The following is an 18876-nucleotide window of genomic DNA, read 5'->3' as shown; positions in this document are numbered from 1 at the left end:
AAAGTGATTGTTTTTCTTTTTACTTACTATGTATATGTAGACATTACATAAAACATTACGTCATGAAAATGTCATTTGAAAGTTCTGGAAAAGTCGTGGACTTTTAGTAGTAAAAATGTGTATGAACCCTGTCTGATCTGAAGCATTTGTGAATATGGAGGAGAGTTTTAGAAAAGCTCTGTTTTTAAGAACAAATTATTGAATGTATGAGCGAAATGAGTCCTTCACCAAAAAAAAAAGAAACAAAATCTGTCTTTAATAGACCTGGGACATCATGAAAGCTTTTGGTTACATTTTCTTACAAGCTTATCACACATTGGAAGTAAAAAAAAATCAATAAATTCATAAATGTTGTGACTTAAAGTCCCTTAGGTCCAAAAAAAATCAAAAACACACATTTAACCTCAATATAAAGAACTTGTCTGAGATGTGAGAGCTTTAAACACAACAAGAACGTTCAATTCCAGCCTCACAGAGGCAGAAATTAATAACAACAGCCGGTTTGGTTCATCACTGTCAGTACAAATTTTTAAATGGAAGTCGCATTCAAATATGGCTGCAAATTTAACACGCGTGCAATTTTTAAAAGTGCTCAGGTTACGCAAGACTTCGACTATACTAATTCCCAGAAGCCTCTGTCTCAAAAGCATAAGTGCATGAGACAGGCTTCTCGGTATCAGCGGACAAATTAAACTCGTCAGACTCATTTTTGGCTAAGCCGGCTGACTTTATTCCCTCGACTATTTTCAGTTCCCTGTAATGTCTGGAGAGACCAAAACGAGCCTGACCAAGAAATAATGAATTATATCGCAAATCACATTAGAGATGAGAGCAACCTGACTTCTTTAAGCATGCAGAAGCACAATGTTTTTTTAAGCGTGTCAATGCTCACAAATATTTCAACCAGTTTATGAAATATGGAAATGTTTCTTATGTGTCAATGACATGAGACAATAAACCAAGCATTTCATATTGCAAAGAAGAGGTGGTTAGATATGAGCAGGCTACACAGAGCTTCTTTCAGCAGAGATCTGATGTCTGGATATTAGGGTTGGGCATCTAAGCTATAATGCCGATCCGATACGCATTTCGATACAAAGAATACGATCCGATATATTAGCGATACATTTGTGACATATTGCGATGCAACACGATACGATTCACACCCATATCACGATACGATGCGATATTTCAGCACTAACTAATTAGATCAAGTTTATGAGATGATGTGAAAGAGGATGCTGTGCCATTGAATGAGTTTGATTATTTATTAACCAAGCAAAACCAAGACTTTTTTTTACAAACTGGCTTTTCTCTCAGAGCCAGAGTGTCAGTTTACAGTAGAGGGCCATTTTTGAACATATAGCACATATTATTTAAGTATTTTCAAGATAAACAGAATGTATAAGTGCAATATATATTAAAAAAATATGTATATATTTGCACTCTTTCAACATAAATAAATTTAGCATTGCACAACAAGAATTGTGATTTAACTTTTCAACTATGAAAACAAGTTTTACAAAGATATATTTTGCCACTGATTATTCAAAACTTAAGGTGGTGAACTAGCAGTGTTATGCTGCGTTGAAACATCACTGTCACTGTAAACAACAGGCTAATAAAAATATAACAAACCAGCAATCTTCTTGCTGTGAGGTGGTCAAACTACCCACTGTGCCACTGTGACACCCAATTATTTTTATCATTATTATTATTAATATTATTATTATTATAATTAAATAAAAATTAACAGGAGGAGGTGTTTAAAACCTTCGTTCTCCGTGACACTAGGCTGAATATCTTTGCAGATGAACAATGCAATAGCATTCGTTATTGGCGTAGAGCGAGCAGAACTGTTGCGCATGGAAAAAAAAACTTTCAATACTTTTCTCACCACTTTTGGAGCTGGTTGAAGCAGTGCGAAAGCCGGGGATGCAGAAACACTGGAAGATGCTTTCACAACAACACCGTGGCGCCGCTTCAAGTGAGATATCAGATTAGTCATACTGCCCGCGTATTTTACAGATGCGCGGCACATTTTGCAAATTGCATCTGTCCTGTCATGTTGTCCATCCTTAAATCCATAATGTTGCTTGCCATACTTTAGATTTAAAACTCAGTGGGGAATAACATGTTTGTTTTGCTTCTCGCGCTTTCTGAGGGCGCTTCACTAGCTTCATCCGCACACCTGATACACTGAGTTGTAGTGTGTGCACATCCGCAAATCCGTTGCTAAGGCTTACTTTATGTAGGTCGATTAAATTATGCGCCAAAAACAGGTTGACAACACTTGTTAATAAATAAAAAATACATTCTATATTAAAAATATAAGCTGTATCTCGGAAAAATCGATGCATCTCGCAAAAACCGATGCATCTCGATTTGCTTCCAAAATTTCATTCATCCTCTGCTGCTCAACCGATGCACTCGCATCGTGAACGCGCATAACCGCGTATCGATACATATCGGTTAATCTTCCCATCCCTACTGGATATTGCTGTTTCGTAACGCGATTGCAATAAGTTTTCTTCTAGTATTAGTTATGTCTGTCATGTTTAGTCTAATATTTTTTATGGAGATATTGTTTTAAGGTGGCTTAGTGACAATGCTTCAATATAAAAACCATATATAAACCAAAGGCGCAGCCTATGATGACCACCCTTTCCCTCCTCCTCCACCTTAAAATCATTTTAAAGTTGGGCAAACTTGGTAGATTTCCCAGAGCTAAAAGCAAGAAAATTTCTTCCATCATGGCTAGTGTGGCGCAGATGCTACAACCCGCCTTTACGCATGCGCAATGTCGTAAATTGTATAGCAAGTGTAAACACATGAATTGAATATGGGTCACAATTAAAAGATTGTGTAAACAGACTGGCAAAAAAAAAAAAAAGATATTGGCAACAAGTCGGAATTGAGCATTAAAACCTGACCTTAGAGAAGCTTGTTCATGCTTTTATGACCAGCAGGGTGGATTACTGTAAACACTGATTTACTAGAGAATATTGTGTCTGCTTCAATAATTTGGTAACTTCACGAAGACAATGAAATTAAAATATGTTTCTCACTTTTAATTCTTATTTTAACTAATGGTTTATTACCTTACTAGTCGCTTCTTATGAGCAATTTTTGCAGCATTTACTCTTATATTTATGAACGTTTCATGAATGTATGATAGAAATAAGCCCTTTACCAAAAAAAAAGAAACAAAATATGTCTACTTCTGTCAAAATCTGTCTGAAAACCTGCCTTTATTATTAAATTCATTGGCATGATCTTATTCTACATCCTTCTCAATACCTTAACTGCTACCTAATCAATTATTAATAAGCAGCAAATTAGGAGTTTATTGAGCTAAAAGTCAGTTAATGGTTTGTTAATAGCAGTGATGGGAATAACGGCATTATAAATCATTGGGGTACTTTTTTCAGTAATGAGTAATCTAATTATTTACTATTTCCCCTGTTACAATGCTGTATTGATAATAATATGTGGCATTACAGAACTTATACATAGTTGAGTTCTGGTATTTGTGTTTTTGGGGGAGTGGGGCACATAACTAATCTGATGATTGGGATGTTAACTGAGGGCAGCATTTCCATGATATAAATCTGTTTAGCAACAACAATTGAGTTGATCCAACATGATTATGAAATAAAAGTTTAAATACATTTGCATTTTTATTTAACTTAAACTCAAAGGTCTGATAATATTATGTATGTCTATTATGTGTTGTACATGTCAACGTTTCTTAGTTTTATTTAAAGTTATCCTAAATGAAGTAAAAGAGCCATTTTAAGCATATTTTATAAGTTGCATATACAACTGATTGAGACTGATCTCAGAACTAATTTTAGGCCAGTTATTGCTCACTGAGCAAAGCAACAAACTGTATTTTTGCTAATTAAGCTGCCAACAAAAGTATTACATGAAAGTCTTCTCAAACTAAAGTGAAGATTAAACTCTAGCAAATCTTTCTGTTAACTTTACACACCTATAATTACTTTTGTTGTCAACATTTCCCTCTCTTAACTCAATCCCACGCAAAGCATGCTGGGAACTACAAATCCCCTAATCAATTCCTTATGTTGTCTCAACACAAAATGCTTAAGTTAACTGAATAATTTACAAATTGAAGTGGACTGAACATAAAACAAAGAAATTCTCCAAAAAAAAATTCAAAGAATTGTGTTGTTTCAGCTTATTTTAAACAGTAGATTGAACAAGCAGCAGTAATCATTTTTGAGCGTACATGAAAGGTAATACAGTACATTATAAAGCACACAGGCACTTTAAGATCAAGTCAATAGGCTGTACCTCTAATAAACAAGCCTATCATAATAGTGGCATAACAATGCTGAGGCAATTTAAAGGTAATTACGACACTGCCACCAATAACATAATGATAAACTTCCAAATGATCAACATGATTACTAAGACAATAACGCAGCTGGCCCAAAGCCAGAGCGGAGCAGATGTTATCAGCTGTTATTCTGATGGAAGACGATGAATATTCAATATCATAAAAGCAGAGGCAATCTTTAATCTGTCATCATGGCGTTAGCAAACTTACAGCGATCGAGTCTGCCAACCTTACTTCAATCAAACCCGTCTTAATGCATGTTGGGAGAATCAACACAGGAAACAAGCAGCGAGGGTGATCGGTCAACTTAAATCAAGTCTAATCTTCCTATTGATTAGCTGTCTTAATGTTATTCATGGCTACGCACAACAAATCACCGCGGCACTCTTCAGCAGCAAGATTGCCTTTCTGTCGCTCTGATTAAACGAGGCGTCAATTAAACAAGGGAAATTCGCCGACCTGACGTACCTTCTGCTTTTAAACTAGACAAAGCTTGACTGTTTCATGTCAGCTGCTTGTCAAATTAGATGTCAAAAATTCTGCAGCTGAGGACAGGATGTTAAGTTTTAGAGAGAGATGAGCAGTGCGTTTTAAATCGACACACTTTAAAAATATGGCTCTTAAACTCGGCAAAGTTTTGAGCAGGTTATACAATCAATCAAGCTATTTTAATAACTTTTATATGAATCTTGGTTGATCACATATGTAAAAGAAAAAAATATATACAACACAAACACTCACTGGCAATTTTATTAGGTGCAACTTACTAGTAATGGGTTGGACCCCCTTTTGCCTTCAGAACTGCCTTGATCTTTCATGGCATAGATTCAACAAGGTTCTGGAAATATTTCTCAGAGATTTTAGTCCATATTGTCATGATAGCATCACACAGTTTCTGCAGATTTGTCGGCTGCACATCCATGATGCGAATCTCCCGTTCCACCACATCCCAAAGGTGCTCTATTGGATTGAGATCTGGTGATTGTGGAGGTGTACAGTGAACTCAATATCATGTTCAAGTATTCAGTCTGAGATGATTCAGGCTTTATGACATGGCACGTTATCCTGCTGGAAGTAGCCATCAGAAGATGGCCACACTGTGGTCAAAAAGATGTACATAGTCAGCAATGGTTGGTTTTTTGAGTTACTGTTGGTTATTCTTCTAACAGCTCGAACCAGTCTGGCCATTTTCCTCTGACCTCTGGCATTAACAAGGTATTTGCACCAACAGAACAGCCGCTCACTGCATATGTTCTCTTTTTTGGACCATTCTCTGTAAACCCTAGAGATGATTATGCCTGAAAATCCCAGTAAATCAGCTGTTTCTGAAATACTCATACCAGCCCGTCTGGCACAAACAGCCTTGCCACGTTCAAAGTCACTTAAATCACCTTTCTTCCCCCTTCTGATGCTCGGTTTGAACTGCAGCAGATCATCTTGACCATGTCTACATGCCTAAAGGGGTTTAAATGCCGGTGAATGTATACTGCAGCTATAACATAGTCCTAATAACAATAGAAAATGATTCACAATATTACTATTTTTGATGATTTTTTTCATCAAATAAATGCTATAAAAAAACAACTGATCTGATGATTGACGTGTGTACAGTATGTAGGGGTGGGACAACTACATAACTGAGTAAGCACAAGTATCCTATAATCAATAATACATGCGAAAATACACATGTCCTCCTTTTCTGTATAAAGCAAACAGCATCAGCTCATGTGCACGACAGTAGTACAATGTGCTTGACTCATGTCAGATAAACACTGTTTAGGTTACTAGAACAATTACCCTATACTTTTCCCAGTTAAACACCCACTTTCATGTATTTTGGGAGAAGTTGATATGTTAACATGTTGTAAATCCAGCAGGCTGCATTATGATTCGTTACCCATCATAGATTAAATAATATGATCATTATTATGCTAAATACATGTTCATACATATATTTGAGAATTGAAATATCAGATATTTTAAAATATAATAAGGATGTGTGTCAATATTTGCAAAAGAAAATGGAGAAAGAGATTTTGGGAGAAGCTGAGAAAATTAACATGTTGTAAATCCAGCAGGCTGCATTATGATGCATTACCCATCATAGATTAAATAATATGATCATTATTAAGCTAAATAGATACTCTTACACATATTTAAGAATTGAAATATCACATATATCAAAATGTAATTAGGATGTATGTCAGTATGTGGAAAAAGGAAAAACGTAGATCTGTATATGCATACACCATTGGAATCATTGAAAACTTTAAATTGATGGTTTCTTAATAAGAGTCACATTAATAAAACCTATGCAGAGGACTTAGCAGGAGTATTAAACATGTAAAAGACCTAACATTTCTTCTTATAAAAACGCCTGTTTCGTGTACTCTACTCTCCAATTCAACTAACAGCTCAGGCATTTACAGTAAGTGGCACCAACATGAGGCACTGAAATCTGTGTTTTGAGTAAAATACATGTCTGTTATGTGGGTAACAGTGTCATGTTTGGACCAGGGCATAGCTACCCAACCCTACTGTTGTTGTAAACAATATTTAGTTGTTTTTTGACACAGACCAATTACAGTAAATTTGGTTTCCCTGTATATGTCCTTGAAGCTCCAGTAATTTTATTTATTTATTTATTTATTTAATCAATTAGAACCACAGTTCAAGCTACAGCTGCTATTTAATGCTCTACTGAAGAAAACAAGTCACCTACATTGTATAACCTGAGGGTGATTTACTGTAAACCAACAGCAAATTGTCGTTTAGGGGTTAATTAACCCTTAGAGTCCATCGTTACTTTTAGAAATGATTTACACTGTGATCTACAAGCTACTGTCACTCGACTGAAAAACAGCTCTCTAACTCAACCACACTGCCAGAAACAGCCAAGATCATGGGTTTGCATGAACTGATAATAATATATTCCTTCAAAGAACTGCGAGCATCTGCCAAACACAAGAGAAACAAATGCTTTGAATTTGAAAAATGGAGTGAACCCAACATATACTTACAAACCGTTTTCAACATCCGTCACATCCAAGTCAATTACTAATGGAAAAATAGACTTGTTTTTCTTGTTTGATTACAGGAACATGCAGATTTCACTGCATGGATATCTCTAAGCACATCAAGTAATATCTATAATTATAAGTAACATAGTATTTTTCCTTTTCTAAGATTGAATTGAAGTGTATTGTGCATCACATATTGCACAAATGTATTGTTTTGTTAAGACACGTTATTATCCACCTTTTTATCTGTTGGTTTGTTTTTATTTCATTATATGTACTTAGGTTGAAATTATTTATTTGTTCACCTGTAAAATATGTTGGGTTCCACACAATTCCTTCATCATCGTATTGTTTCAACTTATTTTAAATTAATTTGAACAAGCAGCAAAATTCATTTTTGAGTGTTTGATGAGATTTCTCTTTTGTCTTTTAATATGGTAATAAATTATATAAATAAAGATAACAAATAAATGTGACTTTAAAATTCTATTTTATTATATAGTTCAAAAATGTTGTTGTTTTTCTTGTTGGATTACAGGAATATGTAGATTTTACTATATTGGTATATCTAAGAAGAACATCCAACTCTAACATCTTTGCCTATATTTAAGTTATGTTTTCCTTTTCTAAGATTGAACTAAAGCGTATTATGCAATAAATATTGCATTATTTTAAGATAACACATTATTAGTATTTACCTTTTTATTTGATGGTTTGCTTTCATTTTTTTTCTATTTAAAAAAATACTGCTTGTTCAAACTACTAATTCTAGATTGTATTTTGTTACGGAGGTTGTGTCTTTTTGAAGTTAATAAGAAACAAGAATCATGGATTTTATTGATAGAGTAGCTGTGTTTATGTGCTTTAGGAAGGTTAAAAAAACAGCATAGATTGTTTCGGCACCGTGTCTGAGTCCACTAGATCCTTTCAGAGGTGCACCCAGCTCTATGAGTTCAACTCCTCCAGAAAATATACCTGGATGATAGAAGCTTTCAGTGGTGCTTCCGACTGAGCCGAGCCCAGTTTGATGAGCTGTTGTCTGGTGTCGGCAGGAGAATTTCCCTTGGGACACCAATTGCAGGCGCTACGTCATAATCACACCCCTACAAGAGCAAGATTGGTTAATATCTATTCTTGTCTTTGCATTCGTTTAACATGTAAATCACTCGCACTTGAAGCTTCATCTGCAACTGGTGTGAACGCAACATAAGAAGAACAGAGCTGCGACCTCAAACGATGCTACTGACTGATATATGAAGTGGAAACTGCACTGAAAACCTACTAGGAAACATTTAAGGACTTACTGTACTGTTTTAAAAAATTAAAGGCACAGGATTTCACTACTTATTGTATACAGTAAGTAGAGACCTGTTAGCAGACCGATGGAAATCTGAATCAACATCTGAACGCTCTCCAAAGCAATTATTTGGTCAATTTCACTGCACGTCTATCTCTGTTATTTCATCCACTCCAGCAGATTGATACACTTACTCAATTAAAAGATTGAATTTGAGGCTAGCATGAAACACAACAAATTAAACCCATCCCTTGAGAGCCTCGATGGAAAAGTGATATTTTCAATTGCAATTTTAGATGCATCACTTGACTCGTAAAGCGTATTAAATGCTTCACTAGTTTATTCTTTTCCACTATGCTGCAAACTATAGATTACACTAAAGAATGACAGGCCTTTGTGAACACAAGATTAAAGCCTCTTATGAATTCCACAGCCATTTCACCGTCTTTAGTAATTATGACGTGCCCTGAAAACAACAATGGAGGGGTTGAAGCAAAATAATGGCATAAGACTACGTAAATGATTACTGTATATTAATAATGCTCTTTTATAGGATGTGGATTTGCATGGATTAAGGGTATAAGAACAAAGCCTATTTTACAGTTGTAGTAAACATTCAAAAATTTTACATTTCAATTTCAAAACAGTAAAACAATGTATCACAATATCATGTTTCATATCCCCCAGCATCAATAATTATTTGGATATTTTTGTACAATCCATTTAGGGATATTAGGATTTTATTTAATTAACCACTTTATTTTAATTTAACAACATTACTAAGGCAAATAGTTTGAACTATCAAAAAGAATAAATGAAAATATATTATCTCTTAAGTCTTTTAATCAAATAAACAAAGAGACCGAATGAATGAAAAATGAAAGAATGAACAAGACAATATTGTTAACTTTTGCTTCTTGATTTAAGAATTTTTAGATACTTGGACTAGAAACAAACAAGACAGAAACAATGTAAGAAGAGCATTTTTGTGCAGAGTGCGTGTTACATGTTTGTGTTTCCTATTGCTAAAATCAAGTCAAACCCAACAAATAAACCATTGAAAATACAATTTCATCTATTCCTGCCCAGACGAATCTCTTGGAAGCCGAATCTAATGAGTTGTGTTTGCTTTTAAACAACCCTGCATGCCAGAACAACCACCACATTTATTTTCCTCTGTATAATATCACTGTTGTTTTGACCAAAATAAAATTAATAAAATCAACAACTTTAACCATGAAAGGAGATCAAATTTGCATACTGTTCCAGAGCGAAAGACTTTTGAGCTCCAGAGGCTGAGAGCCAGTAATACATCTGATTTGGCTTAGTGACAAGTGTCGTGTCTTGCATATTTCAAAGTATTTCCCCTCTTTCTGCTCTCTCTGAATCTGAAGATGTCAGTAAACACTCCATTTTCTCGAACCTTATTTAATGTATGTAAATATAGAGCAGATTACAAGCCTTTCGTTATTTATTGTATGTCAGCGGAGATTCACAGATTCATTTCAGTTGAGATCATGAAACTCATATTCTTCATCAGTCAAACTGCAGCGTCTGAGATCTTCTAAGATGTGAAACTGCATAGCGTATAATGTTTTTTTTTTTTGCATGTCAGAATGTTCATGGATTCTGACAAACACCCTAAGTCTATGTATTGCTCCTGACAGCCTCTCTCCCTTGCAGAGACAGTTGCTTGTTTTCAGACCTGTGTGTGTGTGTGTGTGTGTGTGTGTGTGTGTGTGTGTGTGTGTGTGTGTGTGTGTGTGTGTGTGTGTGTGTGTGTGTGTGCGTGTGTGTGTGTGTGCGGTATATAAAGTGATTAAATAAATCACAAAAGTCACGGTTCAGTCAGATCATCACCTTTTGGTTTTTGAGAAACAGATTGGATTTGGAAAAAAATAAAATATTAAAAAAGGAAGAGACTAATACATTTGCATTCCAGTTTATCACAGGAACATTTGGTTTTCTCACTGAGAGACAACACAGGCTATGAATTAGCTGCACAAATGACATATGCAATGATGTACAATCATTTATAATATAAATGCAATGTACTCTGTATACTAATTTAAACAAAAGTTCTGTCTGGTTCTTAAATCTGATTGGCTGATAGACTTGCAATATTCTGCAATAACAGCACTTGTACAGCCTCTTCACCCTTCTGTATTACTCCGCCCACATAGAGTGACAGCAGATCAATAAACTCACTACAGTTTGACAAATATTGTAGCCGAATCAGCCCGAACTTCATGGTAAACTCGATCGTTTTTTATTTACCCAAGTGTGTGCTTTTGCTTGACTGAAACGGTGTAGCCTGTCGCTGACCTTTAGAGACAACTTTAGGTTGCACATTAAACATTACTACATCGGTAACATGATCACGGCATTCAATTTCATAAGGGGTCGTTTCATTTTAGCAGCTGTTTTTCAGTCATTTATAATCCTCGATGTCCATGTCAGAGCTCCAGTTCACTGATTCTGAGATTTAGTCATTGGTGCAGGTTATTGTCTGCTTTTATATTTGCTGTCGGGTTAATATTTGCTGGTAGGGAAAATCTACTTGTTCACTTCTGCAATTTATACTTTAATTTGTATTTTAATTTATTTATTTCTTGCACTTAACTGCAAATTAGAATAGAAACAGTATATAGAGCACACAAACATACGTGCAGACAGTGATAGGTTTACATTGTTATGGGTAAGTGATGCTAATAATCAACACAAATCCATCATTTTCTTCTTTCTGGCTGCTCTTTCTATGAATGACTTATGTAGAGGCACTGTCCATGCGTGTACCCTCATCGGCTAGTAATGCAATGATCTTATTATGAACTGAGCTGTTGAATGGTCAGCGTATAAGGCGGCTAGGCTAACCTAGCTTTAATTTTGATTCAATTATTTTCTAACTGGTTGCATATCATGTGGTGAATATACCCCTGTAATGCAGACTGCAGTCTTTTTTTTTTTTTTTTAGTCTGGCTTTCTCGGATATCACACCTGTTTGCCAAAAATGACAAATTTTATCCCTGGTAATGTCTGTCACCGGCGCATGCACTTTGTAATAGACGTTGCAGCCACGAAAGCTTGACAGGCGTAGCAACAGTAACTAAGGAGGGCAGGACTTAGCGAAGGGTCAATTCCTTTATGTGAGTAAACAGAGCCATGGGACTGCCTGCACATTTTACAAGATAACATTATCATTTGCCAGTCATATGTCATTACTCTATTTATTTACTCTGTGCTGAGCACCATGTACTGTAACAGTAAAGCTTGCTAAAGAATGACATTGTAATTGCAAAGTGGACTTTAACTATTTTAAGCTCTTTTAAAGATCTAATTGCATGAAACTGTTCAACAGACTGGTTAAAAAGAATAAAAAGTAGTCTACGGTTCTTGCCGATGCAAGGCTTGAAGCTTACGCTGCTATTCTGAACCAATAATCGGAAACAGAAAGCAGTTGAAGGATGGCATGTTTAAATCCATTATTTATCTGACTCCATTGTAATTAATCTGACTCCATTAAAGTTGTTATCGTCATTGATAAAGAGAAAAAATCTCTACGCCTTAAAGCAGGCAAAGTTGTTTATTAAGTTACATGATCAAATATACAGACATTAGAATGAAACAAACTAACACACTGTATAAAGAAATTAGCTGTAACGTATGCACTGCTGAGCAACAAAGACAGTGAAACTGCCTTTGTTAGCATATGAGGCTACGCACTGGTGTGCGGGAGATGCAGAGTAAAACCCATTCTCCCAGATCAACAGTTACCTTTCCTTATTATACCCTGAGCAAAGCATTGTCAAACATGAGTGAAAACCAACCCCCAAAACCAGATGAACATAAGAGCAAAGTTGAAGAGATAAAGTGGGGGAGAAGTACATTAACATACTCTCCTCAGGCCATGACTCAACAATAGTAAATATGTTGTAGATTGAAATACAATTAATCAATGTCTCTGTTGATTTCATCACTACAACACTGAAGTCATAAACTGTCAAATGACTTCAAACATGACAAAGTTATCTGAAAGAAGAACACAAGCAGATGAATTGTGTATGGTGAAGAGCACATGGTTACTGTAAGCAAATGGCAGAGATGTGTATCGGAGCTGTGAGAAACTCTGCCTTACCAGGAGGACTCATCCCATGCTTGGAATGTCTCAGTAGTCCTTCATTAGCATAGAAGTAAAATTATATAATATTTTCTCAGCTTACACCGACACATAATTTACATACTACTTAGGATATAAATTAACAATGCATATCTAATTTTTGGTCTTCTTGGGAAATGCTATATTTTATATTTTAATTAGAGTGTTTTTTTTTTTATTTCAAGTGTTTTGTATAAATATATGAATACAATACTTAATTAAATTCCTCCTAAATTAAACTAAATATATTTTAGTCAACTAAATATAGAGTTGATTTAGTCGACTAAAACTAGACTAAAACTAAAATGATTCAGAAGACTAAAATTTGACTAAAACTGAAATGAAGTTTTAGTCAAAAGACTAAGACTAAAATGAAATCTGCTGTCAAAATTAACACTGATAGTCAGACTCACTCCTGTTGGTGTCATCAATCTGGCAACCTGTGCTTGCATGTGTTTTGAACCCGGTGTGCAATACCTAGTTCAAGGACTGGGTGTCAAACTTAAATACTGCACTTTTAAGGTACAATTCTTACTAAACCATTGACAAACTTTTAGCCCAATAAACTACTAATATGCTGCTTATTATTACTGTTCATGTAATGAGTAAGATTAGGGAGGTAGAATAATGCTTTATAAGTATTAATAAACAGCAAATATCTTAATAAAAAGAAGCTAATAAGCCAGTAGTTTGAATACATAAACTCAAGTGTTAACTAGATCGATCCTAAAATATTTTTTGTTGCATTATAAATATCAAGGTTAACAAATTAAAGGCTCATCACAGAAAAAGTATTTAAATAACTCAATCTAACCCATGCAATTTATTGGTAGTGAACCATTAATTAATATTTTAGACATTATTAAACATATGCAATGTGCTTTGTGACAGTCATGTACTTTTAATGGAAATCTATATGCATTACTTATGTTAGTTTGTACAACCTGAAACACTAGTCGGATCAATTTAGTGTCAAATCAACATCACGTCACCGATACAGTCAATACAGTCCAACTTGTATTGAACCAGAAATATACCTTCAAGCGTATGACCACAAAACATTCCTATTGACCACAAGATGACGTCAATACATTGTGTTTTAATATGAGGAAATGGCTTCACCTTAAGAAAGAAGTCTGCAGAATTGAATATAAGACAGAAGGAATGCATTGAAAGTAAAGCAGGCTCACGGCTCTATTGTTTGGCTATAGACCTCATGAATAAAAACAGCATGAAAATTTACTTTCATGGCTGCCGCGTTTGTGAATTATAGCATTCGGTTACCGGGTAACCTCAGTGAACGGCTGGAGGACACGACAAACACAGTCTGCCTTTGGTCGGAGACGCATCAGTGAATCGCATTTAAAGAAACTCTCCAGAAAACCCTGCGGCTTCCCACAATCCTCCACAACAACAGTCTGTCGCCAGCAGGAAATGATTGGCAGGGCTCTTCTCCAGAGATTCTCGGGTTTAATACTCATGCAGGTCACAGAAGAGCAGCCCTCAACCACCTTCACACAAGAAAGAGCTTCGTTCTGACATCACTTAAACATGCGGCTGTATGTTGATGATGCCTCTAAAAGACACTCTATCCATATTAATATGCACATCGAGTATTACGTCTTAACAGATATTGCATTTTCAGAATTTGTAATGTAGCTGTTTGTGAATGTAACAAGTGTGCAATGTCAAAGTGCACAATAAATGGAGTTAATAGACACATTTCCATCCAAGGTTGCTAGTTTACTTTGTTAGAAATTAAAATAATGCATTAAACTTTTGCAAAATCACTACTTGTTGAGAAACTACAGCAATATAATACACATTAGCTCTTTAATTTCCTCTATAGTAAATAAGCAGCACATCATAGCGAAAGACGACACACAGTAATACTGCCGTGCAAAGGCAAAAGACTGTAACTTTGTTTTCTGACGAAAGTGAGTTATTGACATTGACATGAAGACCTCCTTTATCATGTGGATACGTATCTTGAGTCAATACCATTGTTTTTTTCCAAGGAAATAATGTGTTGTTTTAACAGTAACTTCCCAAATTTAAAGCAAAACCTAGGCAGAATACCGTAAATTGACCGTAAAAACCTATTTGAGTTGGTTATGGTATGCATCTGTTCTCTGCCTTTGTTCAGCTGCATGTCAATGTGAAGTTACTGTGAGCAGCCTTACCTTACAATATTCTGCAATTGTTTTACTGTCATACTATCATAGATAGGCTAAGAATAAAGCACTGCAAACAAGCAAAAACTATCAATTGTAAGCCAAAAAATCTCAAATAATCTCAGTTATTTTTTTTCTTCATAATTTGTATTTTCACTCAGTGCCACAAGAATGATCATTATTCCAGCCTGCTGGTGTTTACATTGGTCCAGTCGTTCTTTAGGCTAGGCTGGGTTATTTATTTTTTATAACAAAATCACAACTTTTTTAATGCGCATACTGAAATTTGTTCCGTTTAAGTGTTTCTATCATAGTTTATGTGCATCTTTTCTTATCGAATAAAAAGTTTATCCTACTCAGCTATGCACGTTTTTATGCGCATTTTGAAAATGTAGCTATTGACAAAGTCATAAATACAACTGTTGCTTTGTTACTGAATATAAGTCTTAAGACAGTGCCTTACAACCACCTAGTGGTGGATTTAGTTAATAAATAGATAACTTTTTTTTTTTTTACACTATTGGTGCATATATATATATATATATATATATTATTTTATTTGAAACATTATTCATTTAAAAAAAGAACTCATAAAGGTAAAAAATTCAATGGAAATTTTTTTTTTTGAATTGCAAACAATGTGCCTTAATGGGAAAACCGGAATTGGAAGAATGAATGCAAAAGGATGTTAAGGAGTATGCCACACTAAATAAGTTTAGGAACCACTAATATACAGAAAACTAGGTCATACCTTTAGTATCGAAAATTAACTTAAAATTGATACAAAAGTAGTTTAACATTACAATGCAGAGACCAAAGAATTGTAACACTGTAAACCCTTAGTTTCAAATTACAGAAACTAACTATATATTTAGAGTTTAGATTTACTTTTTAGAATGTAATTTGCAAATGCAACCAAAGCACAGGAATAAGTAAATGGCTGTAAGTAACTGCCAGTCATCCAAAATATATAGGGTTATTGAAAGGTCCGTTGTTGTGGAAGAAGAAGACAGGGTCGGCGATAAGGTACATAAAAGTTTTCTTTATTTCTGAAGTAATTCTCTGAGCTCTCTCTCGACTCGTCTCTCCGGCGCAATCACTAGAGAAAACAGGTGTCATTAATTATTTCTGATTGGGCTACTGACCAGCCGCCAGTGTCTCCACTCGCTCTCCCACCTACCTGGGTATTCAGCGAAGCTCTACCTACCACAGGTTTTGCAAATGTTGAGCAGCAATATTGATCATGTGGAAGTTACTGCTTTTTTCTTTGGCACGACTTCTTAAACCTTTTTATGTTGTGAGGAAATGCCTAATATGTTTGTGCAAATTTTTTTCTTTTTGGCTGGCTGGCTGGCTGGCTGGCTGGCTGGCTGGCTGGCTGGCTGGCTGGCTGGCTGGCTGGCTGGCTGGCTGGCTGGCTGGCTGGCTGGCTGGCTGGCTGGCTGGCTGGCTGGCTGGCTGGCTGGCTGGCTGGCTGGCTGGCTGGCTGGCTGGCTGGCTGGCTGGCTGGCTGGCTGGCTGGCTGGCTGGCTGGCTGGCTGGCTGGCTGGCTGGCTGGCTGGCTGGCTGGCTGGCTGGCTGGCTGGCTGGCTGGCTGGCTGGCTGGCTGGCTGGCTGGCTGGCTGGCTGGCTGGCTGGCTGGCTGGCTGGCTGGCTGGCTGGCTGGCTGGCTGGCTGGCTGGCTGGCTGGCTGGCTGGCTGGCTGGCTGGCTGGCTGGCTGGCTGGCTGGCTGGCTGGCTGGCTGGCTGGCTGGCTGGCTGGCTGGCTGGCTGGCTGGCTGGCTGGCTGGCTGGCTGGCTGGCTGGCTGGCTGGCTGGCTGGCTGGCTGGCTGGCTGGCTGGCTGGCTGGCTGGCTGGCTGGCTGGCTGGCTGGCTGGCTGGCTGGCTGGCTGGCTGGCTGGCTGGCTGGCTGGCTGGCTGGCTGGCTGGCTGGCTGGCTGGCTGGCTGGCTGGCTGGCTGGCTGGCTGGCTGGCTGGCTGGCTGGCTGGCTGGCTGGCTGGCTGGCTGGCTGGCTGGCTGGCTGGCTGGCTGGCTGGCTGGCTGGCTGGCTGGCTGGCTGGCTGGCTGGCTGGCTGGCTGGCTGGCTGGCTGGCTGGCTGGCTGGCTGGCTGGCTGGCTGGCTGGCTGGCTGGCTGGCTGGCTGGCTGGCTGGCTGGCTGGCTGGCTGGCTGGCTGGCTGGCTGGCTGGCTGGCTGGCTGGCTGGCATTGTTCCAGACATGGAAAAGAACGTATTTAAAACTTTTTATATCAAGACAACACGAGAATGTGCTACAGATAACAGCAATCTTTATTTGCTCACCAGGATGCATAGGCTGAAGCCTAGGAGGACACTTAAACAGATTGTTTGTTGCCTAATATGGTTTAAATTAAACTGAACTGATCATCATAGGTGCCTTTAAAATTAGTAATATAAATAACAAACAGCACATGTCAACTGTTTCATATTGATTTAGCCATGATTAAAGTACTTTGAGAAATTACATGATTCAAAGCTTCACCCTGGTAAAATCATTGCAGTCTCCAACGTTGACTCATTTAAATGTTTCATGCAATCAGGTGCCACCATGCTAACCGCTAATTGTTAATCACATTAAGACCCTGAAAGAAAAATTGCCGGCAGAGAAAAGAGCCTGGCTGGGGCCGGCAGGGCTAGACGTCTGGGTGGTGCCGGCAGGGCAAGGAGCCGGACTGGGACCGGCACTGAGCTGCGCTCAGGGGCTGGGGCGCTCAGGGGCTGGAGCCGACACTGGCATCTTTCTCCTCTTCCGTCTCCTCAGGCAAGCAGACACAGGGCTAGACTCATCCATAATTTGAGCACCAACTTAACCCAACTCTGGGAGTGCTGCTGTAGCGGGCTTGCTCGTGTCTGGGTGGACGGCTGTTGTGGTTGATGGCCTTTTTACTCGCTGTTTCGGAGAAGAGGACAGCAGAAAGCTGGGGTCAGGATGTTCACCAACAGCCTGATGAACCAGATGCTCCACGAACTGGTGGTAAGATAGCTCTCCCAACTCAAGCATCTGCTGGAAATTGAGGGGCTTGTCGAGGGCATAGTTGAGGAGGTTCACTAGGGCTTGATCATTAAACCCCAGCCCCTCTGCTGCCACAAAAAATTTAGCCGCAAAACTTCCCACCTTCATGCCACGTTGCCGCAGCGACTGCAGACTGATGAGCTGCAGTATGCGGCTGGAGAAGGGGCTGTCTTCACTCTGCTGGGTCCTCATTTTTGGCGAGTTCGTACTGTCACGTTCCGGTAAAGGGAAAAAGGAGCGAGGACCCAAGTGCAGAGTAGATAGGATTTTATTAAATAATAAAATACAATGCAAAATAAACAACCCCGAGGGGAAAACACTAGTAAAACAAATAAACTTGACTGGGCAGGCACGACAGGGCAAGGCTGGACACAGCAGGACAGGTAAAGATAGACAACATGTGATGACGAACTCGCAAAGGACAGCAGACATAAGGGGTTTATAAACTATAGGAAATTAACTAATAATGGGTTAACAAGGAGGGTGAGACTAGACAATAGACGGGAGAGCGCATGACACAGAGAGACAACACAAGCCATGCGCTCACATAACACAGGACAAGAACATGCAGCCAGTGAGAGAACTCATTAACCGCATGTTCATGACAACACAAACACAACACTGAAGCACACGACAAAAGCACGTGACCACAATGTAAACACCGAGCCACGTGCTTTGACAAAAGACGCAAGACACGAGCACACGATAGATAAACACCTTACCGTACGCTCACACACAAGCAACGCGCATGCTTCATCTCAGCGCCAACCAAACTGAAACCAACTAGATGGAGGCACTGAGAATAAAGCAGCGCGATGCTGACAGAACAAACAC

The 18876-nt window shown here is 38.0% G+C and overlaps 2 protein-coding genes and 1 long non-coding RNA gene across 8 annotated transcripts in view; 2 read left to right on the top strand and 1 right to left on the bottom strand.

The window, feature by feature from the left end:
• The window catches only part of LOC147834386 (uncharacterized), a 310219-nt gene that overhangs the window by 151012 nt on the left and 140331 nt on the right, over nt 1–18876 (top strand). The window lies entirely within an intron of this gene.
• The window catches only part of prkg1b (protein kinase cGMP-dependent 1b), a 263744-nt gene that overhangs the window by 113372 nt on the left and 131496 nt on the right, over nt 1–18876 (bottom strand).
• Nucleotides 15572–17405, top strand: LOC147841264 (uncharacterized). The gene is made up of 2 exons (XM_087275880.1): nt 15572–16006; nt 16313–17405. The coding sequence occupies exons 1-2, from the start codon at nt 15947–15949 to the stop codon at nt 17327–17329; spliced, it is 1077 nt and encodes a 358-aa protein (XP_087132006.1). The 5' UTR covers nt 15572–15946; the 3' UTR covers nt 17330–17405.

Source organism: Danio rerio, chromosome 12 (assembly GCF_052040795.2).
Source record: "Danio rerio strain M-AB ecotype USA chromosome 12, GRCz13ab, whole genome shotgun sequence".
Taxonomy (NCBI): domain Eukaryota; kingdom Metazoa; phylum Chordata; class Actinopteri; order Cypriniformes; family Danionidae; genus Danio; species Danio rerio.
The sequence above is the reverse complement of the archived record's forward strand: the minus strand, read 5'-3'. Positions and strand labels throughout refer to the sequence as shown.